Source organism: Spea bombifrons, chromosome 1 (assembly GCF_027358695.1).
Source record: "Spea bombifrons isolate aSpeBom1 chromosome 1, aSpeBom1.2.pri, whole genome shotgun sequence".
Lineage (NCBI taxonomy): Eukaryota > Metazoa > Chordata > Amphibia > Anura > Pelobatidae > Spea > Spea bombifrons.
In genome coordinates, this window is record NC_071087.1 from 100,492,101 (window position 1) to 100,519,209 (window position 27,109).

At 41.3% G+C, this 27,109-nt stretch overlaps 1 protein-coding gene across 1 annotated transcript in view; it reads right to left on the bottom strand.

Moving 5' to 3' along the window:
* Positions 1 to 27,109, bottom strand: part of APBA1 (amyloid beta precursor protein binding family A member 1) — a 59,966-nt gene that overhangs the window by 17,148 nt on the left and 15,709 nt on the right. Inside the window, exon 2 of the mRNA XM_053466548.1 lies at positions 7,742 to 8,943. Within this exon, the coding sequence (XP_053322523.1) occupies positions 7,742 to 8,893 (1,152 nt within the window). The 5' untranslated portion in view covers positions 8,894 to 8,943. The remainder of the gene's footprint in view (positions 1 to 7,741; positions 8,944 to 27,109) is intronic.

Here is a 27,109-nt window from a genome sequence, read left to right on the forward strand (position 1 = left end):
CGCTATTTATAAAAGGAAGGATGTAATGCTTTAGGGGTAGTAATATTAGAAAACTAGGTTAGCGATGTAATAGTCAAGTAAATGACTAGAAGGTAAGATAAAGAAAGCAAAGTACCATCCCTGAGACCAAGATTACTGTACATCTTGGCAGTATCAAACAGCTTTCAAGAAAATACATTAAAAGAATTTAAAGACTTGCTTTAGGCACAAAACTGAGCTTAGCAGGCGTAGGATTTAGAAACACAGCTGTCTAGAGCTAAGGAAAGGATGAACCCATTAGGAGATATAGAGGATGTTTGGTTCTAGGCAAGTGGATAATATACTGAAATGGAGAAGACAATATTTCCAGGTACAACAGACGTCGACGAGAAAGAATGGCAAGGTTTTACTCCAGAGGTTTACTCTAACCTCTATATAGTGAAGAAAAACGTTATCAACAGGTTACATACAATACATGTGTAAAATAAACTGTTTTCAAAGTTAAAAGTAAAACTTCATGAACATAGTGTTATTAATCTAAAAATACTTGCAGGCACTAAAACCTAACAATCAAACTCAAAAAACAGATACATGTTGTAATTTCACCCAGTTCCTCTTGAAAGGCATCCATGGACACCAAAGCTGCCTGTACAGCTAATTCAAATGAAGAATTCTACTAACTAACTATTTAAATACTTACATCTTCATCACGATATTCTGCCTGGTAGTTCCAAAAATTTTCCATTGGGCTCAGGCTGATGCTGTACTTATGAAATTCAGTTCAAGTCTGAAGAACTGCACCTGCAAATATTTTGGGTGAGCTGGCCTTGATTGTCTGCTGGCATTGTGGACTGCATCAATAGTTCAGGGTGTACCGTAACTGGATAAGCGTCTGACTCAAGATATTTGAGAACACTGCAATTATTCCTTCTTTAATATTACATGAAACCCGCAGGATTAGTTTCAGTAACAAACACTGAACACATTCTACTTATCTCCAGTCATGGAATTTATAGGGATTTGTTTCCCCTTTAGATGCAGTGTCATATATCTAAGGATTAGATAAAAAACGTTATATTTTGTATTCTTCTGTGTTATCTTTAGGGTTTCTACTAGGGCAACTCTCTCCACCATGTTACAATAAGGGAAACTCTTCTGGCCACCCATCATACAAAAGGTAGCGTTTGCGGAGACAGGAACATAGAATTTGACGGCAGATAGGAGTCATTTTCTCCTGATGTTAAGACTCAACATTAATCATTTCAGACACATACCCAGACACACACTAACGTGAGCAACCGAAGGGCTGACTGCCAAGGGGATCGGTGGGAGGGCGATCTGTTGTTTCAGCTTACTCTACTGTCAATACCCAGGTACTGTGCTCATCTGAGCCACAAGATTCAAAGCCACTTGAGCCTGTAGCAATAGAGCCAATCAGATAGATAGGCTGATCATTGAAACATGTAGCTCAAAGTGGGGTGCTTAAGCATACTGTTACTGCTTAAGTTTGACTGAGGGAATGTTTGGAGTGTGCATTGGTATACGGAGAGTGTTCAGTACAGTTATAGGTGGTTGTATGTATGTCCATGATTGATCTGTGCAGAAAAGATGTGTGATGCATGGTGTGCGTTAGTGTGAGTGATATGTATGTTTCAATATACATCTGTGTAGTTGGAAGTGGTATGTGCGAGTGTACATTAGTGAGGCTGGGAGCAACAAGTACGGTTAAGTGTGGTTCAGTGGCTTTGAGTTGAGTGAGTTGGACTGATGACAATCAAAGAGTTTTCAGTGTAGATACATTGCAGAAAACTGGAACCAATCCCTAACACTGTTCTTCACAACTGAAATAAAAGCAAATTATTTAAGGTTTACCATGTCAATAAAATAGCAAGCAGTGTACTGTGTAACTCAAGCACAGCAAAATCAGAAACCAGAATGTTATATCATGCATGCTCTGTTGGCTCCTGGAAATAATTTGGGCTGTTTTACTGCCCAGGCCATAGGGACATCACTGCGTTTATTATGCACACGCACATTTGTACAATACACATCATTCATGTCATGGTTTTTACATTCCAAGAGATTAGGCAATAAAATAACATCCCAGTGGCCTTGAGCAAGTTCAGTGATGAATCAGCACCAAGGCATCTGCTTAATGTAATTAAATGCACACAATTATTAAGGATTGATATATTGTTGAGGATTCCACAGCAGTGGCTTTTTCTTCACGTTAAGACATTTGGAGTGTCACGAGCTGCACTGCTGGCTGGCTATTTTATTGTCAAGTTCATTCAGCACCTGAAACCTGTTCAATAATGTAAAGCAGGCTTGCGATCTGCGTTTTTAATAATTGATGACCAACACAAAAAGAAGGGACTGATGACACACAGCTAGATGTAGAAATTTAGTAAGCCTAAACAACATTTTCCATAAGACTTCAAGTACATAGGGAGCTATCTCCACAGACAAATATTGGCAGTATAATGGGTTATACGGAAGTGACTTTAAATGTGTCACTGCCACAAGATGCCATCTTTGCCACAAGTCAGTCATGTAATTTCTGCCCTCTTAAATCTGCCGGGTCCACCATAATTTCTATAATTGCGAAGCAGAACCGTCTAGGAATAACAAAAGCTCAGAAAGGAAGCAGTAGACCCCCACATACACACACACTAAAGTACCGGGGATGAAGCTTCTGCTCACTTCTGAGTTTCAAACTCCCGTCGGAAGCAACATCAGCACAAGCACTGTGTGTGTTACGAGCTTCATGCATGTTTCCTTGGCTCACAAGCCAAACATCACAATGATCACAATACCAAGCGTCGTCTGGAGTGGTGTAAAGCACACCGCCACCAGACTTTGGAGAGGTGGAGGTGTGTTCTATGGAGTGATTAACATACCTGGGAACATCTCGGCTCCGGCTACCCGGAGCCTTCCCGTGCGGGACGCGGCCAGGACTGCACACTGATGTCGGGGAAGTGAAAAGGAAAAAAAATGGGCGTGGAGCGGGGCGTCTTGACCCGGAGAACCGGGGGTCAAACCCGGAGCATTCCCAGGTATGGTGATTAATCACCCTTCACTATCTGGAAGCCTGATGGACGAATCTAGATTTGGCGGCTGCCAGAAGAACGCTACCGCCAGGAGTGCATAGTGTCTACTGTAGAGTTTGGTGGAGGAAGAATAATGGTCTGGGGCTATTTTTCAGGGTTTAGGCTAATGCCATTAGTTTCAATGAAGGGTAATGTTAATGCTCTTTTCGGTGAGGATTAAGCAAGGTTTCTGAGAGAGGAGTGCTGATCGGTTTAGTCTGTGTAACAAGGATGCTAAAGTCGCATGAATTTGCACTTTTGTCATTGTTATGTCATTTTAAAACAGACACATTTGAATAACAGTATTGTAATTCAATCAATCCTTGATTGATTCTTTAATCCAGGTTCTTCCTGGTGCGTGTGTGTGTGTGTACTTGAAACCCTCAATAAATCAAATTACCCTGTGGAAGATTTATCCTGTCTGCTTTCTTGGGGACTGATAAGCTAAGGGCAACCCCCTAATTCAAGGCTATCCTATGTCTGCCCTACAAAAGGCAGGAGGCATCTCTATACTTGATCTCCCTGAATCCATGTTTCACGACTAGTATATTATAAGAACTAATAAGACAACAATTACATCCAGCAGTCATTTCATTGTCTTTGTCTATTTCCTCAACAACGACAGGGGCCACAAAGCCAGAGTGTGGTGTAAGAAAGATCACTTAAAGCCCCTCTCCTTCATACATTACCTTTATAGTTTGGGGGACGGGGGAGGGCTGGCACATGCTGGACTAAGTTGAAGGGCAGGTAAAGGCTGGTGTTTTTGCCAGGATTCAGTTTAAATTAAGTATTTTAGCACGTGTACTCGCTCATCTTTTTTAAATTACCGGGGGGTTTTTTCTATTAAGGTTTCCTCTTGGCTCTTATGAAAGCACTTAGATGTTTGATTATTGCTCATTTCAGTGTAAAGGTCATTTTCATATAAGAATTCTCGACTGTATTACTCTAATTAGTGTTATTGGAGCTGCTTGTTGTTTTGCTGTGAAATAAGCCTGCGGATTTACATGTCTATTTTTTAACTGCACTGAAGAATGCAACAATATCAAAAGAGATGTGAATTATAATAATTATCACTTTCTTTTTCTATCTCTCTGAATCAGCAACATGATTCATACTCACTTCAACTGATTTCCCAATTATGAAAAACACTCTATGGAGGCGATCGTTTAGATTTCTCACGTGGCACGTGCTACAGGTAATTTAGAGCATAAAAAAACCTACCCAGTTGCCATCATTAATTTAATGCACAAAGCCTTTCATTTCTCAAATAGGAAAATACACTTGAATTTGAGATTATAAAAAAAGACTACTATTAATAAATAAGCAGAGTGTTCTACTCAAAGCTCTTCAACTGAAAAATATATAGCACTTTTAGATTGCAAGCTCATAAAGTAGAGCTCTTAGAAGCTCACCAATCTTGCCAGGAACTTTGTATGAAAGTACCATGAGGAATAGATAGCAAGCTCAAGGGCAAGGTCCTCAACTCCTGTTGTATCTGTATATGTAAATCTTTGTTTTGTGTATGTTTACCATCCAAATATATGGAATATGTTGGTGGTTAATAAATAAAAAATAATAAAAAGAATGGTCACTGTTTTCACTAAGATAACAACCATAATGTGTAAATTATTTTTGTGCGTTTGAGCACTGAAATATCATCTGATAACACAATTTCCTTATGGCATATGCAGCCCCATCAGAGTGGTTATGAGGTTCCTCCTATTTCTAACTAAAGCAAAATCACAAAAATTGTCCCTGCCTCCTTGGTGTGCCCCAACACCCATCTTAGGCAATGTTTCCCTTTGGACCCACCGTGCTGCTGCTGCTGCTGTCCTAAAATATCAGCTTGGTTCTTACAAGATGACTTGTGACACTTAGTCATCGCTCTGGCTGATGATTCACATAAAAAGGGAATCAATCATATAGCTTGTGTATAACCTTATTTACTTGTAAACACAGCCTGAAGTAGTATAATTCTGTGTTGCTTCTATACGCTTATTTACATACAGGTTCTCCAGAGACCTAAAAATTGGTTATAGGTCTTTTTCAACCTTATGTACTACGTAACCAAGTCCATCAAGTTCAACCCTTCTACCCAACCTTCCTACTCCTGATCCAAAAGAAGGCAAAAATACCCTAATTAGGCTACTTCGAATTTTGCCATCAGGGGGAAAAAAGGTCTTCTTGACTCCAAAAGGCAATTTGATTTCTCCTTGGATCAAGAAGCTCTAAAATATTAATTCTATTTATAGCCGTGTATATCATGCCTTTCTAAAAAAATATCAAGACCCCTTTTGAAGGCATCCTCACTGTAAAGAATCCCTTCCTTTGTCGCCTATGAAATCTCCGCTCTTCCGGTCTCAGAGGGTGACCTCTTGTTCTTTGTACATTTCTGTTAATGAACAGGTCACTGAAGAGCTCTTTATATTGGCCCTGCATATATTTATATAATGTTATCATATCCGTTTTTCCAGTGTATATAATTTTAACTTTTTCAGTCTCTAACTAGTATCTCCCAATCCCCTTATTAATTTTGTAACCCTCATTTGCACTTTTTCTAGTTCAGTAATGTCCTTCTTAAGGACCGGTGCCCAGAATTCTACCACATATTCAAGGTGAGGCCTTACCATTGACCTGTAAAGGGGCAAGATGATGTCCTCCTCCCGTGAATCAATACCTCGTTTTAGCATGCCAAAACCTTATTGGCCCTCGCAGCTGCTTGCTGGCATTGTGCACTGTTGTCAAGTCTGTTGTCTACCATTATTCCTAAATCCTTCTCATTGGTAGAATTCCCCAAGGATATTCCAGTTATAGTATTGGTTGCATTTTTATTATTTTTACCATAATGTATAAATTTGCATTTATCTATGTTAAACCTCATCTGCCACCTGTACTCCCAGTCCCCAACTCTGTCTAAATCATCCTGCAAAGAGGAAACATCGAGATTAGTCTGAATTACCCGGCCTAATTTTGTGTCATCAGAAAAAACTGTGACATTGCTCTCAATGCAGCTTGGGACATCATTTATAAATAAATAAATAAAAAGAAGAAGACACAGAACCCTGAGGCACTCCACTTAATACCTGAGTACAGTCTGAGAAACATCCATTCACAACAACTCTCTGCATTCTATCTTTTAGACAATTTCTGATCCACATACAGACATTTGCCCCTAAGCCTATTTCTGTTAATTTGTAGAGTAACCTTTTATGTGGGATCAAATCAAATGCTTCAGCAAAGTCCAGATAAATCACATCTACAGCCACACCCAGATCTATATGTGGTTCTAAAAAAACAATAACGTAATGTAAGGGTTGTTTGCATATATTTTATGAAAGTGAAAGAACCAACAACCCCCCATTCTGGCTTTCATGGAGCCACATCAATAAGGTGAGGTTTGTTTCTCTCTAGGAACAGTGAATAAGGAGTCCAGTTGTGGATTACCCCTTTTAATTCTTAAGGCCTCTAGACTTAATTCGTAAGGCCTCTAGACTTTTCCAAATAATACATATGTGGCTGAATAGCAAACCTTTCTGAACTTCATGTTTAATGGGCTCTCTAAAACGGTAATTCAGACATAAATCACTTGTGCATAAGAGAACGACAAATTACCATCACCAATGATGCCCATGAAGGCCAACACATACATCCAGGGGATTGTTGGTTCTTTCATGTAGGGAAAATCCCTCTAATATCTCAACTGCCCTTATGTGATTGGTCTCATACGCTTAATGAAAGTAGCGAACAAACATATAAGAGACTTCCACGCAGGACTAGTAGCAAGCTACCAAGCATTGCCTGTTATAAAACACATGTGGAATTGGAGTTATTAGCAGTCCCGTCACTTCTGTGATTTTGAATCCATATTGTTAATTGCACGGCTTTTCAGCATGTTTGTGTTGTTGATGTTGCCATCCCAAATATTGCTGGTGGTTTTACTTATTTTTTTTTTATTTTGCGTTTATTAACCGTTCAGTTTGGTTTTCACCCATTGCAACTTACTTTTTGTGTATCTTTATATAAGAATACTTAATTTTTTGAACTGAAAGGGAATTTAATGGGCCTTTAAAATATATTATTTTCTATTCCTGCCCATGGATGCCTGTAAGTCTCAATGTTCTTTTCCAAGGACGGTTCAGGACATGTAACAGCGTTTTCAAGTCGCAATCTCTTAAGGAATACAAAATCACTTTATGTTTCCCTTGGAACAGGAGTGCTCATTAGCAAGCTTAAATATGTGTCTCGTCATTACTTGCAGGAGCATCATTTGCATGTTTACATAAAAACACACTAAGTTTTTCAGTCTTTGCTTTAGTGTTCTAGTTTTTGTTTGTTTTTGCTAATTTTCAGCCCAATTTTAAAGCCAAGAGGTACCGATAAATAACCCACCAATTATTTTGACACCAAACGTAGACATTAGGTTTCAGATAAAGATGAATTATAATGTTAAGTCTCAAACAAGTACGATAATGTATTAATATAAAATATGTATAATATAAGCAAGGCTAGGGGGAAGCTCAAAATCAACAAAATATTGTATTTTCTAATCCAAAAATAAATTCTTTCATATTCAAGTTTTGATCCAAAACGTGACTGTTCACCTACTAATAAGCCCACTGCAGAAGGGAGCAATTTAGAATGAGTGGAAAAAGGCCCCACATATGCATACTTACATCTCCACCTAGTGGCCTTTGGTCATCACAATCCTTGGTTGGACTTATATCCTGCCTCATCACCCAAATTGGCTCTTTTGGCTCATCTGGAGTATAAGGAGAACGAATTGTCCTGGTTTTTACTTCTTCAATGGCCTCCTTAATATCCTTTATGGCCAGTGAGATGGCATCTCTCTTCTCCTTGCTGTACCGTTGTACCTCACCTGTGTTTGCTACAGTCTTGGAGCTAGATGATAGACTACCATTACTCACATGACTTTCACCTCCTAACTTTGAAGGATCAGAAACGTCTAGGTCTTGCTCTGCTTCTGGCATGTCCTCTGCTGCTTTATCTAAGCTTTGAGAGCTCATGCTCTGTTTGACCTCTGCCACAATTTGATCGATATCTTCCTCTTGCTCATAACTGTCCATTCGTGGATAAGGTGCAAACTCTGCCTCTTTCTCGGGGCTGTCAGACTCTCCATCAGAGCGCTCATCATAATGGTGAAGGCGAGCGCCAAGAGCTTCCTTGCGATAATTATCGGCTTCTTCTCTTTCTTGCTCATAAAGCCGCAGTCCCTCTGTAATGTCCAACTCGGGAGTGTCACCTATCTCCTCATATACATGCTCTTGTAGTCCATAATCTGCATAAGGCTCAGCGTATTGCTCATCCTCCCCTCTATGGAACAGCCGATGAGTGTACACATAACCAGAATATGCTGCATTTAGGGCCTCCTCCTGATCCATTCCATGGAAATGCAGGTGACTGGGCAGAGTCCGGTTATGCAGAGCCTCACCATGCTCCGCTTCTGCATTTTCTGTGTATTCTTCTGCTTCGGGCCTGTACTGGATAGCATAGGCACTCTCATCCTCGTTTTCCTGAGCTCGATCTAGGTCATATCCCTCTACCTGGGCTGCTATCACATCTCCCTCTGCTGTATCTGTGTGGTTGTGAAAGCCACTTTCTGTGCTAGCAGATCTGGCCAGTGTTCCCTCTTCCTCTTGGCCGGAATGTCCTTCCTGCTCATCTGCTGTCTGTCGTAAATTAGGAGAGGCATATTGATGTTCTGCTTCCACTGGGTGCTCAAGGTCGGCTTCCACAGACTCGTTGATGTCCACATTTCCAGGCTCATCGCTTGCTTCCACCTCCTGAGATCCTTCTTGATGGTTCATGGCAGGTTAACTTGTATTAACTCCTTACTGTGTCAACATCTTGGCTTGAGCTGGAAAAAACAAACAAAAAACAAACAGCATTAGAGGAAAGAAACATTTCAGATCACAAGAAATAAATACAGCATGATGTCATTTGCTTTTGACATATTTAAATAATCAATGAATGCCTGATATTCTTTGTAAAGCATCCCTATTATTAAAGTACATGTAAAAATGATGGATGATTAATATTAAACTATTGCGATCACATTTCACCATTATGCACCCCCTAGAGTATGTTATCCAAATGTCTCCACTAGTGCCACCTGCTCATTTCATAAAATCCAATAAATCAAAGTAACCATTTAAATACCCCTTGCGGATCCCATAATTCATTGCACACTGAGTGAAATGTTAGGCTTTCATGGCATTTTGATAAATTCATGCCAATTCTGCCTGGGTAGACTCATTTAGACTGTGTATGAACACATGCCTAAATATGTGGTTGCGCTGATCTTTCTAGGACAATTAAAGACATGTTTTAATTAACTACTGCATTCATGCTGGACTTTATTTCTCTTTTTCAGTTAAACCCTCTGGTGGTCCGTTTTGCAAATGCATGGGGGGGATCCTGTAAAATCCCCTAAGTGCATGTGGCCCTTTCTCCACACCCCAGCTAAATGCCCTCCAGTAGATGCATCTCCCTGCACACCATATGTTTATGTCCTTTAGTCGGGTCCAGTGCTGGCTCTGGTGAATACTGCGTGCAGCAATAAGTGACACGTGCTCCCCACCGATTCCAGTAAGAGTACTTTTCTGCCATTGATTGACAAGTTAGGCAGCCAATCATTGGCAAAAAAAACACTTATTATGGAGGAAAATATGTAAAGATATGTATTTCAAAGCGACCAATACCATTCCTCCTCTCTCTATTTTGAGAAGGGTTTATTCACATTCCTTTTGGACACTATGAGTTTCTAGCCTTATTACTCAGTGTTTTAAACCGCTAATACTAATAATAAGAAGAATCCCTACAACACAACACAACTCTGCACAATTCAGTATGAATAAAACCGGAGGTTTTAATGATTTGCAGGGCCATTGCAATTTAAGTATATCTGGTGTTTGCAATCTGTCTGCTCTTCAGATGAATACCCCAAAGCATAGTACAGCTATTAAACCGCTGCTTTCGCACAGAGGGTCCTCCCCATTGTTTTCAATTTGCGCAGAAACAATTATATCACGGAGCGTTGTGGACACTGTAGGACACAAATATAATTGTAACATGCACAGCTGCGCACCGCGTCAAAGCACGGTCAAAAAATGTTTGCGGTAAAAACAAAGCAATTATGTTACAGCTAAACACCTCAGCACTTGTACACGGCACGCAGAATGATACCTATATGCTTGTCCACATCAGTCTCTTTTACATCTGTCACTGTGGGGGGAAATATATTTCAGGATATTTAAATAATTCATAAAAAAAGTATCAGTTGTTGGGTCTAAAGACAGGAAATTACAATATTACAGAATAATTGTACCGAATGTTACTCAGTGAAGTCATGCTTTATCATCAGATACGCATACATATTCATGATTTTCTAACTTCTATAAATAAAATCGGTACCTTTTCCCAGATAGCAATGAAAGCACAGAACACATATTAATAAGCAAATTCAACACATCTAAAATCTTGCATTTCCCAAAAAACATGACCCCTTTATCAGATGCGCTGGGATATTTCAAAGAAGGGCTTGGATCTCCATTTGCTACTATACACAAGCAGATAAATATGAAAGAATAAGCTTCAAAATCAAATTATGTTAATGCCCAGCAGGTAAAAATCACACTTAAATATTGGTTCAATCTATTAGTCCTGAGGAAAGCAGGATGGCTAATCCTATCTATGCCTCCGGCTGCGTCTCCATATGGAGATTCATTTTGCCAATACATGTACATATACAGTATACAGTGCCCTCCACTGATATTGGCGCAAAGAAATATAAGCAAAGAAAGCTGTGAAAAAATGTCTATTGTTTAACCCTTTTTCTTAAGGAGTAAAAAAAAAAAATATTGCTACAACTTTTTTATTATTATTATTATTTTTTTTTTTTTTTTTACATGTTTGCACTACAATTGTTCCCTATAAATAATCTTTAATGCGTTATCCAGCCAAGAATATTAATTTTAAGGCAAGACAGGAGGCTTCGTATTTTGCATATCTTCCTTTACTCTCACCAACAGCAGCAAAGAAAGAGTTAATAACACAAGTGAAAACAACCAATAGAAACAGTACATAGGTGGTATATAAACTCCTTAACTATCTTCCTCTTCCTCTTTCTTTGCTGCTCACCAAAGCTGCAGGTCAGTCCTCTTCCTACCTACATTTATTGCTGATTTATTGAATAATATCTGTTTACTATTCATTACATATTGCTTTTTTCACCTAATTCTAGATAATTAGGTGGGTATGCACATTTGTATACAGTATAGGTTTCTGATATAAATATATGTTTGTATGTATATTTTTTTACTTGTCTTTCATTATTTATATTCATTGTTTCTTTGCATCTGTGCATCTTGGGAGGGATTTTTCCCTTCTCTTTTCCCTATCTGGGACCCCTTTTTGTGAGTTCTGGTCGCTAGTTTCTTCTTTTATTTTCTGGATCATTACAGTTATGATGTGTGTGGAAGTGATTTTGAACCACATATAGCTGGCATTACTCTAAAGGGCTCCTTCTTATCTGTGCCTCACTGGAGTGGTTACAGGGTGAGCCCTGCATTACTTTCAATATTCGTTGGGAATTTTCTGGAATTGCATCTCCCAGGCTGAGTCCATGTGGTTTTGCACATTATATACAGGCTGAGTCCATGTGGTTTTGCACATTATATACAGGCTGAGTCCATGTGGTTTTGCACATTATATACAGGCTGAGTCCATGTGGTTTTGCACATTATATACAGGCTGAGTCCATGTGGTTTTGCACATTATATGCAGGCTGAGTGCATGTGGTTCTGCACATTATATACAGGCTGAGTTCATGTGGTTCTGCACATTTATATACAGGCTGAGTCCATGTGGTTCTGCACATTTATATACAGGCTGAGTCCATGTGGTTCTGCACATTTATATACAGGCTGAGTCCATGTGGTTCTGCACATTATATACAGGCGGAGTTCATGTGGTTCTGCACATTATATACAGGCTGAGTTCATGTGGTTCTGCTCATTATATAGAGGCTGAGTCCATGTGGTTCTGCACATTTATATACAGGCTGAGTCCATGTGGTTCTGCACATTATATACAGGCTGAGTCCATGTGGTTCTGCACATTATATACAGGCTCAGTCCATGTGGTTCTGCACATTATATACTGGCTGAGTGCATGTGGTTTTGCACATTATATATAGGTTGAGTCCCTGTGGGCTTGCGCATTATATACAGGTTGAGTCCCTGTGGCCTTGCACATTTTATACAGGCTGTGGCCTTGCACATTTTATACAGGCTGTGTCCCTGTGGCCTTGCACATTATATACAGACTGTGGCCTTGCACATTATATACAGGCTGTGGCCTTGCACATTATATACAGGCTGTGGCCTTGCACATTATATACAGGCTGTGGCCTTGCACATTATATACAGGCTGTGTCCCTGTGGCCTTGCATATTATATACAGGCTGTGGCCTTGCACAATATACGGGCTGAGTCCCAGTGGCCTTGCACAATATACGGGCTGAGTCCCAGTGGCCTTGCACAATATACGGGCTGAGTCCTGGTGGCCTTGCACAATATACGGGCTGAGTCCTGGTGGCCTTGCACAATATACGGGCTGAGTCCTGGTGGCCTTGCACAATATACGGGCTGAGTCCCGGTGGCCTTGCACAATATACGGGCTGAGTCCCGGTGGCCTTGCACAATATACGGGCTGAGTCCCGGTGGCCGTGCACAATATACGGGCTGAGTCCCGGTGGCCGTGCACAATATACGGGCTGAGTCCCAGTGGCCGTGCACAATATACGGGCTGAGTCCCAGTGGCCGTGCACAATATACGGGCTGAGTCCCAGTGGCCGTGCACAATATACGGGCCGAGTCCCAGTGGCCGTGCACAATATATGGGCCGAGTCCCAGTGGCCGTGCACAATATACGGGCCGAGTCCCAGTGGCCGTGCACAATATACGGGCCGAGTCCCAGTGGCCGTGCACAATATACGGGCCGAGTCCCAGTGGCCGTGCACAATATACGGGCCGAGTCCCAGTGGCCGTGCACAATATACGGGCCGAGTCCCAGTGGCCGTGCACAATATACGGGCCGAGTCCCAGTGGCCGTGCACAATATACGGGCCGAGTCCCAGTGGCCGTGCACGATATACGGGCCGAGTCCCAGTGGCCGTGCACGATATACGGGCTGAGTCCCAGTGGCCTTGCACAATATACGGGCTGAGTCCCAGTGGCCTTGCACAATATACGGGCTGAGTCCCAGTGGCCTTGCACAATATACGGGCTGAGTCCCAGTGGCCTTGCACAATATACGGGCTGAGTCCCAGTGGCCTTGCACAATATACGGGCTGAGTCCCAGTGGCCTTGCACAATATACAGGCTGAGCCTCTGTTCTCATCACCTACCTTATACAGACATAATGTCTCAGGATACTGTTCTATCCCAGGATGCCTTTATGGCCTGGTTAGGGGCAAAGTCTTCTAACTCAGTGGAATCCTTTTTCTCTAAAATGTCTGCCAATTTGTCCCAAGGGCAGCCTCCTGCTCCCTCCAGACCAGAGGCAATACCATCGGAGTCAGAATCCGAGAACTTTAAAGGAGAGGCGTCCGGCTCCAAACGGCCTTGGACGGGCAGTAGTGTTTCAGTCGGCAAGGGTAAGGTACCTGCCAAACGCCCAAAACCCCCTGACACTCTTTTGCATGACCCATTATCTATAGTGGACGTATGGCACGCGGATTCATCTAGTGTATCAGAGGCTTCAGCAAATCTGGTCTTGCCCAGAGATTTTGACTCACGCTTCGTCCGTGAGTATTTGGTGGATGAGCCCCACCTAGATGATCCCAGGATCCCAGGTTGGCGGAATTGGGCCCTAAAGACCTAGGTGCAGCCACTTACTGTTTGGAGACACATTTGTCAAGGAATTAAACCGCCACGTATCCGTGATGACATCATGGAATAAGGCCACACTGTCAATGAGGAAGGTCTTTCAGACTGACCTTTGTTTTTCTGGGAGGGCTGGTCGACCGCCGGGCCGCCAGCCGTTCATCCCAAGGCTCCTGGTACTTCCCTCAGAACCAGAGGTCCTACAGGACTCCGTTCCAACAGAGGGCCTTCAACCCACGCGGAGACGGTAGAGGCGCTTCTGGTTTTCCCAGGGGACGCTCCGTTTTCGGGATGTCCGAATGCTTCTTGTCCTTCGTTCCCTTCCTCGGGGTTGGGGGCCATATATCATCTTTTTCCACGACTGGGTGTGGATTTCGTCGGACCCTTGGATCCCCCTAACGGTACAGGTTTTCAAGATAGTTTTTCAGCTCTTCCCCCCTTTCAAGTACGCTGACCGCCCACATCTCAGAGGGCATTACCGATCAGGCCTTAATGGTAGCAGAACTCCGCACCTTCCGCGACAAGGGGGCTATCCAGCGGGCAAAAGGATCAATCGGTTTCCTCAGCTCCTTTTTCCTAGTACGCTAATGCACCGGGGACTTCCGCCCAGTGATCAATCTACGGGCTCTCAATGCTTTGTTTCTCGCCGCTTCAAAATGGAAGGGATCTGTCTCTTCTGAGACCTTAGGTTGGAAGGCGATTGCTTTACATGGTTAGACCTCTCGGACGCTTTCTCTCCGTCCCAATTCACCCAGATTCCGGGCGATTTCTTCAGTTTCGCTGGGGCAGGCAGGTATGGCAGTTAAAGGCCCTTCCCTTCGGCCTAAGTTCAGCCCCTTGGTGCCTTACAATGCTCCTGAAGCCGGTCATGGCTCTCTTCAGGTCCAGGGGTATCAGGTGTATAGTCTATCTAGACGACATTCTACTCTTCTCTAGCTGCCGGGAAACCCTGCTCGCCCAGACCGATTTCGTGGTGCAGACCCTTCACCAACTCGGGTTTCTAGTCCATTCTCTCAAATCCGAACTAGTCCCAAGCCGCTTTCTCTTCTTAGGCTTCTTAGACAGCATGTCGGCGGTTCGATATATCAACCGCTTAGGGGGTTCTCGGTCCAAGTACCTCAGAGGTAACAAAGGATGTTTTCGACTTTTGCCTTGCGTGCAACATACTCTGCCGGCAGGATACCTCCCGGGCGCCGAGGTTCTCTTGGCGGACGGGTTCTCCAGACACTGGCGGGATGCGAGCGACTGGAGACTTCTCGGTCGGGTCTTGCACCTGGACCTATTTGCATCCAGGACGAATCCCCAGACGGTCATTTCGAGGGTCATCCATCACCTGTGTTGGGACGGGGGGCCTTTGGTTCTGGTGACCCCCCCCCCCGTGGCATGCTCAGCTGTGGTTTCCAGCCCTGCTGCAGTTATCTGCCCAGGATCCTCTGGAGATCCCATCTCTGTACTATCCCCTGACGGGCCCGGAGGTCCAGGTTCATGCGCTCATCCTGGAAAGACATCTCCTCCTGGTCGTATGGACGATTTCAGGGGACCCCGAACGGTCTCGGGCCTATTGGAGGCGGCTCAGTCCTTGCTCCGCAAATCTTGGGCTCCAGGTACCAGTATGTCATACCGGACAGCTTGGCGAGGCTGGGCTCCTTGGAGTTTGGGACGGCACATGGATCCCCTTGGCTCCCTTAGTCTGCCACCTTTTGCGTGGTATTCATTTATCCCGTCCTTCGGCGCCGCGCTACGGTTCTCTGTGGGAAGTAGCTGTCGTGTTAGTTTTCCATTCGGGATGGCCAGACAACGATTCACTCTCCCTCCAACAGTTGTCGGCAAACTTACCCTTCTGTTGTGTCTCTTATGCTTTCGTAGGGTTTCAGATGTTAGCGCTTTGGATGCTCATGCTGTCTCTATTCTCCCCTGAGTTGTTCTCGTCTGTATCCTATCCCTTTTTTCTAGACGACCCAAAAATGTGTCGCCGGGTGTGTCAGGACTTATCTGTCACGCACGACATCGATACGTCCGGTCTTGACATCTCAACTCCTCCTCTCCTTTGTGAAACCTTTCAAGGCTGTTTTTTCTTCTCCTACAAGAGCATCGGTGCTCTTTCCGTCAGGGGGGCTGCGGCCTCCTGTGCCCTTCGGGCTGGTGGAGCTTTAGTGGCTATTCTGCGAGCGGCGGATTGGTCCCGTGCCGCCACCTTTCGGGCATATTTCCGCCTGGTTTCTTCAGGGGCAATGGCGTTGGTTTCCGGCGTTAAAAATGCAAAATACGAAGCCTCCTGTCTTGCCTTAAAATTTGAAATTATTCTAGCCTTGGTGCCCGAATAATTATAATTTTAATAAAGACAGGAGGCGAGTATTTTCCCTCCCTACCCTCCCGATGGTTAGGTGTACACTTTGGGTAAGTAAGTCTGGTTTGAATTCGTTTTGTGTTTTCTTGGGGTTTTGTCTGCTCCGTTGCATTTGATGATTTGTGATGACTGTCAGTGATGCTCGTTCTACTGTGTTTTACCATGTTTGTGAAGAATTTGGTTCTGTTATGTCTCTCTCTCTTTGTTTCAGCTTGATACCATCTCCGTGTCATAGCGGTTCTGTTTCCCAGTTGGAGTGCATTGTCGCCTTGCTCTTGACTTTGGTTCCAGTTCGAGCCCTTGTTCTGAGTGTTGGGTTCGGTTTTACGTTGCTAGATGGTTTGCTGCGTTCTTCAGTTCTGGTTCACAGCGGACGAAAGAGGAAGAGGAAGATAGTTAAGGAGTTTATATACCACCTATGTACTGTTTCTATTGGTTGTTTTCACTTGTGTTATTAACTCTTTCTTTGCTGCTGTTGGTGAGAGTAAAGGAAGATATGCAAAATACTCGCCTCCTGTCTTTATTAAAATTATAATTATTCGGGCACCAAGGCTAGAATAATTTCAAATTATGAGCAGCAAATCTAGTTATCAAAATGATGTTACAGGCATATCATAGTGACTTTGTATTCACGCTCTCCTTGACACATCCAGAAAGTTGCAAACTCATTAAATGTGTTAAGAAAAATCTCCATATGGACGCTGTATACTTTACATGACTCACACAAAGTGCGCACTGTGCATTTTCCTTCAAACAACCTCCAGTTCCAGCCACGGAAAGACAACGCAAACTTACAGAAGGTTACACTGTGCTCCATCGCGCAGCATCTTATCTAACCCATTCTAATGGAAATCTGGGGTTAGCAGGATAATGTTAAATTCTGGTACCAAGGGAAAAACTACAAAACAATGTCAGAGTCCCATTTGTCTCACAAGTAGCGCACAGAAATTTGTCAGGTCAGCAAGGTCGATAAGGTATAAAATTAAACGCACTGTCAAAATAGGGATGGCTCAACGGTAATAAAAAAAAATCTTGGCTGTAGTAGATAATGATCCTATAGAATATTAATATATCAACATCCAGGCTGCTGAATCTGCATCCGACAAACACGTACATCGCAAGTACCAGGCCTATCAGATCAGAGTGCACTTGATGTGTGATAAATAAAATATATATTATATAAAACACACAAATATATTTTATTATTGTTAGACAAGGTTAAACTTGAGGGAACTAGTGTTCTTTTTTTAACCTAAATTACTGAACTGTTAAAAAGGTTGCTCTGCTTTTTTTCCCGTGGTAAAACATGGCTTTAAAATTGGTTCTAAAGCAGCACATTATTATAAAGTTTAAGTGATCTATTTAATTATATATATGTTCATTTAATATAATTTGATAAAATCCCAAGGCTTTCTCATGCTTTTAAAGGTAGAAAAAACTACCAAATTATTCTCTATATAAATCTGATGAGAGCAACACCATAGGATAACACTTTTAGTTGAAACCTGGGATAAAGCTTACTTTAACTTGGCAAAGCGATGTACTAAGCACTTAGAGTTCACCAAGGGCTACCCCATAAAGTGGCATTTATACGCTACAACCTTCATATAATGTTCCTAGAGGCATTCCCAATTGCTAGAGTTACTGTGATGTGGAGAGTTCAGATCCACTGTATAGCACAGTTTGACTTACTCAAACTTTCACAATCCTGAATTTGTTTCCTAAGGACCCTTAACTCATTCCATAAACTCACTGGATATCTTTTATTAGCAGTGTTTGTGTGTTTACTGTAGTATCAGTGTGTACGTGTGTGTATACGTGTGGTGCTAGAGTGAGTATGTCTGTTGCATTGTAGTGCCAGAGTCAGTGTGCATAGTGAGTGTCCATAGAACGTGTAATGTTATATATGTAAAGTGTTAGCCAGTGTGTGTGTGGGGGGGGCTTGTGTTTAAGAGTGTGGTGTTAGCTTGTATGGTAGTGTTAATGTTACAGTGTGGCATTAGCATGAGCGTGTATGTCAGCATATAGTGTTAGAAGTGTGTATTAGTGTATGGTGTTAGTATGTGTGTGTATGCGCATGAGTGTGGAATGTTAGCATCTGTGTTACTGTTGTGTGTTGGTGTAGCTGGCTCCTAACTTTTTTGGCTGGCTCCTAGATCCAAACCCAATTTGTCGACCCCTGCAAAAATAGTACACGTTTTACATTCCCTGTAGAGCTTTTAATTACAAAACTGAACATAACCACAAAATTACTGATAGTTAATTTTTATTTGTGGGCAATAAAACTAAAAAAAGCAATACAGTAACTTATTTCATATCATTTCATGAGGCAAGTCTGTTCTGTTTTCTCTCAAATTATATCGACACAACACACATGCAGCCTTTGCTTTTTATATTGTAATGTACAAGTATGCATATAGTACAATATTCTGTTTAAGATAGATTTTTCTTATAAGGTCAAGCAAAAAAAAAAAAATGAATATTGACAAAGCATGTATTTTTGAACAGTCTTGTTATTAACAGAGAATGCTATAATAATGAGCAATTTGCTGGCATGAACAGAAGCTCTTTCTTTTCATGGTTTGGCATGAATGAAGTAGAGCTCATTTCTCTAGAGAATGGTAAAGACATCATTGAAGCGGCAGGTCATTAGAGTCTCTCCGTGTTGGCCAGGCTTTGCAGAGTAACCTCTAGAGTACTATTTACTGAGGTTCAATTTATAAAGTCTATCCTGAAAATACCCTCAACATGTCGGGTCTTGTATTCATTCACCTGCTTGCAAACAGTAGAATTATCCATAGTGAATAACACCCATTATAGCTTTCCTGCTTACAGTTTAGATTCCAGCACCACCTCATAACTAAATTATAGCGACCTGTAATCTACTATTGTTAGACTTCAAAGCTCAGCATAAACAATTGGCCTACAAATCTTTCCTTCAGAAAGGTATCATAATCATCACAAAATACTGGAATGAAGGAATTATCTTCACGGAAACTGACATTTTCATAAACTGCAAAGTGGGCCACAGGACACAAGAGCTGGTAGCCTCCAGCCTTCTAAAGCAATAATACTTACATCTGCTTGTCTCCAACCGGAGAGACCTAATCTGTGCATGATGTTAGGATTCATATGTGCCACGGAGGCCGCATAGCTTGCTAGGGTAGCTCTAGCTTTCTGAAAGCTTGAAACGGCTAGATAACACTCCCCTGACAAAAGTGAAGTCTCCTGGCCTTATCAGTCCATCCACACAAATAATAAGTGCCCAAGCCATCCCACAATAATGCTGCAAACGTATACTCCCCTAGGACTTCTGTCAGGATCAAAAGCACTAAGTATATAAAAACACAAGGAAATACTTTTTTACTTATTCCTGAAAAATCTAATTGATAAGTTGGTTGCTTGACCATGGTCTGCAGATGTCCGTACATCTGCTGTATACACTGTCCTGGGCTCTCCTTGCTGATGGAGAGCGGTGGTATATGACCTCATACCCTGGAGTTCAGCAGCAGCCAACGTGCTGACCGCGGACTCATTGGACACAAATATTTTAAAGCTTCAAAGGATTTAAGGTCGGGAAATTATGGCGTCTCCAGTTGAAACATTGTAGTAGCAAATGCAAGGCTTTGGCTGTCTAGTTTGGAAACATAACCAGGAGTGTTTACCACCCTCTGTGGAGCTGGCAAAGCATTCACCGTTTTCTTATGAATTTCTAAAACAATTCTATAAAATCGATACAGTCGTAAGAAACATAATGTAATCCCTGCTCTGAGTACAACACATGCAATTTCTAAACATGTGTTTAGGTACAAGTGGTATAAATATATTCAATTACTTTCCTTGTACTTTCCATCAAGTAGTGGTAAGAATAACGAAGACTTTTTCATTACATTTTATCTGATTGCGAGAAGTTATTGCAAGGGATTTGGGCAAATTTATTGTGGATTTAATATGGTTATATCTAAGAAAACATTAACTAGCGTTACAGTCATTTCCGGTTGAAAGGGCACCACAACTAAAAAAACTCCAAAACCCAGAATTAACATTTACTAAATGAGATTGACACATTAAATGTTGTCAAGGAAACCAGAAATACTTCCACCTCACTATACTTTTGTAAAATATTCTCTTACATGAAGGGGACATGTTACCACACTCCTACACAAAACACATACTTTGTATCCAAAATTGTAATAATAAAAACGCAACAACAAAAATTTGGATGAATCAGGCAGTGGACTTTTATTTAGTTTAACAATACATACAAAGACTTCACTCATAACTTGAACTTTATAAACTGATACTACACATTAACCAAAACTTAACTCTTAACACATCTTAGACATATCACCTTGCCAACCGCCCTATAAGCCAGCTGGCCCAAATCAAATTAGCAGTTCACCCCATAATCATAGGGTAACCATACCCCAATAAAAGCCACGACAATATATTATACCTTATTTTCTTTTCTTTTTTTTTTTTTTTAAAACAACTTCAACAATATCAAGGGAGGGAGGGCGGGCGCATCTTCATTAACTCGTCCATCTTCAGCGCACCGCTTCGCCACTGCTCACCAGTCTCAAGGACAGTGCAGTATCGGCTAGGCGGTACGCCAGGTAAGTAAAACAAACACCTCAGGGACGCTCCTTATATAGATAGTTTTCCCGCCCTTAGCGCAGCGCGAGGCAGGGCGCAGCCTATCTAAGCGGAGCGCGAGACACCCGCGAACCGGCACGCGACACCCGAAAAAGGCGGCAAGCGCTAGCGCAGGCGCAAAAGCACTTTCAGTTATATAACCAATTTTTTTTTTTTTTTTTAATACGCTGACCTTTATTAACTTCACTCCTATTAAATCTTATGTAAAACCTTTACTTAGTCCCCACACCTTCATGTCACCCTGCCCTATTTCATGGTGCAGGCTTTATCATTCTCAATTTAAATCTTATACATCGCGCATACGTGAAAGATTGATATAGCATAATGAGGAAGGGGTAGAGAAATCACTAAGCCCCTATAACACCCAAGCGTATATTTGATTACCCCCATCACTCAAGGGGCCCCTTCCATTATAGGGATATATCCATTATCATTTAAAAACAATGCTGTGTATATACTGTATATAGACATATAATATATATATATATATATTATATATTACCATGTGTTATGGTATATTCCATATACAATATATATATATAGTCTTAACAAGATCCAACTTTAACACAAGCTTTTAGAAAGGGACACTAACCTTAATGACCTTAACAAAAACATTAACTGTTAAAGCTCCTCAGTGCGAAAGTCAGTTATCTTCTATGGTAGCATATTCTTCAGGAGTATTGGGTCTTAGCTTTTTGTTGTTAATGATGCCAATTTTCTTCATAAACCATACACGGCTCATGGTGTTAATTATGGATAATAAAAAATGCATGTAATCTTTAAAATGCAAAACTGAAGCCTGCCTTACACATGGGAATGCATCCGCTTTCTCGTTTGCATATTAGCAACTGGTAGATGGAGACTGATAATGTACTGTATATCTAGGTGAATCGTTTAGATTGTAAGCTCTATGAGACATCTAAAGTTTGTATACTTATCCCCACCAAGTCCGTATGTGTATCATAGATAGATAGATAGATAGAGATATATATTTAGCCGAGTGTGGGAAAGAGGGCAAGTATATAAGGAGAAACACTATGTATTTGCATTAATTTAAAGGGAACACTCTCAGTGCATATGATGACTGTAATGTTCCTTTTGATTTTGGAACGAACGGTGGCAACATCATTTTGGGAAAACTCTATTCCTTTTCACTCAATATGAAAAATAAGTTTGAAGGTTTTCTTCCGTTTGTTATTTGTAAGGGAAGCAAAGAAACAATCACTTCTGTGCAACACACAAAATATTTTTTTGTAGTGGAACAGTAGATTTATGACGTTAGATTTAATATCATTTGGCACAGGATTGCCAGGCTCTATTATCCAGGCAGCTCAGTATTGAATCATGACAAATAGCTGGATTTGCACTGGCAGCATGATTTAAAGTTCCAGAAGGGGCACTCTCAACGCTGATTGATTCTCGTGCCAGCATCAGATAGCAGTTTGCAGTCACATAAAATATACATGGCCTCGCTGCTGAAGATGTAGAAGAAAAAGGTAAAGTGACGCGCAAAGCTCACGGGCTACTGGGTTTTGTTGCTAAAATTCAAAGAAATGAAAAGTGAGAAGACATCACGGTAAAACTTTGTAATCATTCTAAAGATGCCCACTAAATACTTGTGTTCCTCATTTCCATCTCTCTGTAGGGGAAAGCAAAGATTTACATGCGAAGAAATGTACGTAAAACATGTATCAAGATTTCTTAAGAAAAATGAAGAAAAATAAATAAATTAAATATTAGGTACATGTTTCAAAAGTTCTACCGGGGACTGGACCTACAGCTTGGAATTCATTGAAATAATATTGTGCTTAAATGTAATGTAATTCAGAGAGTACTCTATGTGACTTTAATTGTTTATATACCAGTCAGACATTTGTATTTATGTTATGTGTTCCAACGGAGGCAGATATCTGCTCATCCTAACACAGGGACCATATATCAGGAAGACAGTTATAACCGTTGTGTAGATGATCAATTTCAATCCTATTAGAGAGTGTGCAAGATTTAGCACCCTGTGCCTTTCAGATATGGCATGCCTGATATATTTCTTATCCGGAAAGATTAATAACGATACACAGCAGGATACGTGATGTTATCAAGGAGAATGCTGATGTAAAGGAAAAAACATAATCTTGTTGTACAGGATGCTCACAGCATTGTGCCTAGAAGTCAGCCGGTTAGCTGCCATCGATATAAGTGGGTTACTAGTATGAACTTGGGCCGACCAAGTCACATAGAAGTGCTGCTAATAAATACCAAAAGATAGCCAAAATACCAAGATTGATTTCCGGAAGACAGATTACCAAAGGACTTTAGCACTTGCCCTCTGATAACACTGGTCATGTTTCTACAGATAACAAAGTGTAATGTCAACAATAGCAACTTCAATCCTGTCACTGCTAATGGATCCGTCCACAGTTACCAGTGCAATGTTGTTAAAGACAAAATTAAATCTTTGATCTCATATTTCCTGCGCTCTGGGTTAGTTTGTTAGCGATGTGTGTCCTGAAGACCAATGTTCTACACCAATCTATGTTACACATAAATAGTTGTCTTGCCTTTAGCAACACATTTAATTTACACACAAACCAGGCCAGAAGATATTCCTCAGCCCTCAGAAAATCAAAAAAGACATTCCAGCCTATTAAAATGCACAAGATGGCCACATCAGTCAAGGATGAGAAGAACCTTTTGGATGAACAAACATTTTCACACACTAGTTAACCATTCAGATTGATGCACCCCCTGTGATGGTCCACCAAATGTTAAATGTATAGGCAGTTATCTAAAAGGAGGGATGTCACTACACCTCTAGATAGACAGTGAAGCTGCCATGGAAAAAGGTCAATCGACGACTTGAAAGCATTTACGTCAATGACATTTTGGTCAGTTCTCCATCAGCGGCAGGAGTAATATCAGGAATTGGCCTAACCCGTCCAACTATTTTTTAGTAGGTCCTTGTAGCATCATAACGGATGTGCATAAGTCCCGGTGTCAGGTAGGGATGAGTGCCGGCGCACTGGGGTCTGCTCAGTTTCTCCACCGTCGCCTTGTCCCTCTCACTACAGAAACCACCTGCAAGTTCTTTAAATACATTGTGACAAACCATTCCCCTTAAAATCCATTCCCACAGAATGCACCAAATAATTTCATAGTCTTTTACAGAACAAAAGAGAATGGAAAAACCGTTAGAAGCACGGGCTTTTAAGGCAAAGGCATACAGAATTACTGGGGCGGAAGTCAGTGCAAGTAAAGGACATCGACTAGCAGCAATCATACTGAATTCATGCTAAAATTAGCCTTGGCTCCTATACAATATATTCCCTACCCCACTACCTGAAAGTGTTCTCTGAAAACATGTATTTAGGCCCAGAACTACACACACACTCAAAAATTTAGCCTTTTTTTACAAAAAGAATAAACAGCACTGCATGTTACTGGCTCCCCTCCACACGTATGTCTCTAACACAGATATACTGTCCCCAGAGCGCATCCGTGCTTCCCAATGGTAACAACCATTTAAATAGCTTTACAGGTTTCTAATATCCGCGAGGAAAGTAAATGAAAAAGCAATCATTTAACTAGGACCTATAAACAAATAATCTACTCCAGACTAGTTAGCATTGGAGTCCTCATAGATTTTTTTTTTTTTTTTTTGGATTTTTTTGATGTCGACACTGCAATCCGTTTCCTATGAATGTTAAAATTATTTACATGTGCAGGTGTTTCTTATAACATTACTGGCTTATTTATGTGCAAAATGAACACCTAGGGTTTATTACTGTTACATATATGAGCATGTAATAGAGTTCTGACTTCACAAAATGTAGACAGACATATTCAGAGACACGCGGATTGCGATGCACAGTAGGGTAGAAACGAGAAGAGTAGGATGAGGGAGCCCCAAACATTTAGTGTGACACCCCTGGTGCACATTTCGTCCGTACCCAAGTGGGTAAAATGTGTGCCTAAAAACAAAATATAAGCAGCGTATACTTTCAGGACACTAGCTACAAGGCAGAAATCAGTTCTTCTTGGCAAAGACCCTGGTGTTTGTTTTCAAAAGAGCTGTGGTTTCAGCTCCCTGAATTCACTATGCATTATCAATGGCCATCCCTGTCAAACATCTCAGCATAATGCAATCAGTAAGGTAAATCCACACAGCCTTCCATCTCACACAGCAGTCCTTTCTACTCAACGCAACCTGCGTTTTACGCACACAAGCCAGGAAAGCGGTTTTGACTATTTTTTTCCCCCCACGTATGGAATGTCCAACAAGTCTATCAACGGTAAAGCACGTGGACGATACGTGGGTGATGATTAATGAGCACCTCCTGGCATTCTGATCTCCAGACCGGCTTACAAGTATATCTATACAATATCAGTCTTGTGTTAAGAAGCTTATACAGCGTATTATCGGAGAGAAAAAGCATCCAGCGAACAGACGTACCTAGAGATACCCCTCGGGAACAGTAATTCCATTAATTGCTAAGTGGGTATGAGGAGAAAAACACATGGTTCCTAAAACACCTGAGTAATTTTAACATTACCACTGTTATTAGGTTTAGCAGAAATGAAATGTTTTGGAGAAAAATTTAGCATTTAAAGAAAATGATACTACAGAAAAGACCGACAGTTGTAGTTTCCATAGGAATAGGAGTTATATCAACAGAGACTCGAATCGGTCTTCTGGGAGATCTAGCTTTGACAGTGCTTTTCTGTGGCTGGATTTTATACGAGTGAGACATTTAGGTGTGCTCCTCAGAATGCATCAAACCTGAGTGCGTATGGGATGTCAGTGGTCATGTGGGCAATCTAAGGTATCCAATGGTGAGTAACAGCCAGTGGACATCAAGGTCTCACCAAACATCGCATCATTTTCACATCCATTACTTAAGTGCCAATATGCGCCATGCGTGAGGGTGAGTGCACTCCGACGCAGGCACTTGTGAGGTAAGCTAATCATGGGGAATGTGTGAAGTTTGGCTGAGAGCAGTCCGCATGATCGTGCGTCAATTTGGCTGAGGGTGGTCTGCATGACTGTGCGTCAGTCTCATAAAATGGTATACCCACCTCGGGTATACTGTCCTGTAAGAGACAGTGAATTTAAAGTATGGTTGCCAGGGCCTCATTTACAACCAGCATAATATAGAAGGTAAACCACTTATTTCCTCTTCATTTGGCATTTCACGAGCAAAACCCAGAGAGAATTCTAGTCAAACACTTTACAGTATGCTTGTCATTGTGCAGCTGTGCATGGCTGAGTAAATTCCCTGGCCTCCCTGTATTCACCGACTCATACTGACATTCTACGGCACAGCAACTGCATTCAGACACATACTAAGATTTTATTTTCTATAAATGCACACAAATTATATATTATATACACACACCGACACAAACATACACACAAACATATAGAGTACATACTGTATATCACTACAAAGGGACATCACAACATCCCAGCTTTACTGCACAGCCTTCCGTCATATTTGTCAGTGCTGATACGGTATTCCATATAACACGTGTCCCCCCCATCAAGATTTATTAATAAAACATAATTTCTGTTTACAATTTGCATATCTTATTCTTATCATTAACCTCTCTTGTATTTCACAATATACAAGTTTTACTGGTATGTCAATTTCATGTTGTTTTTCATGCAATAAATATACCAATAAACCTAATTACCTGAAAAATCCCTTTAAGATAATGTCTCTCATACTACTTCTCCCGCATTGTCTCAGACTTATCAATTATTCTACAGCAGGTCTATGCACAAGTTAAACGGATTGCGCAATCCAGGTTTTTATTTTACATAAGGTATGCCAGTATGCATAACGGGATTGATTTCACTGGGAGTTGAGATGGATGCAACAAGCACCTGCTTCCAGAAGTTCTGCATAAACATGGATTAAATGTCATGTCGGATTGCGCTGTCACTATGTTATATACACTACTGTCTAATATCCATCATACTCCTACTAGGTCATCTACCCACCACTAGCTATACAGAGCTCATAGAGTGCTATAGAGGTTTTCCTTATTCAGTGCCAGCTATGAAAGATGAGGGTGTCAAGCGTTCGGTGTGGTACATCTCAGAATATGACACATTGTCATTTCTATGTGACAAA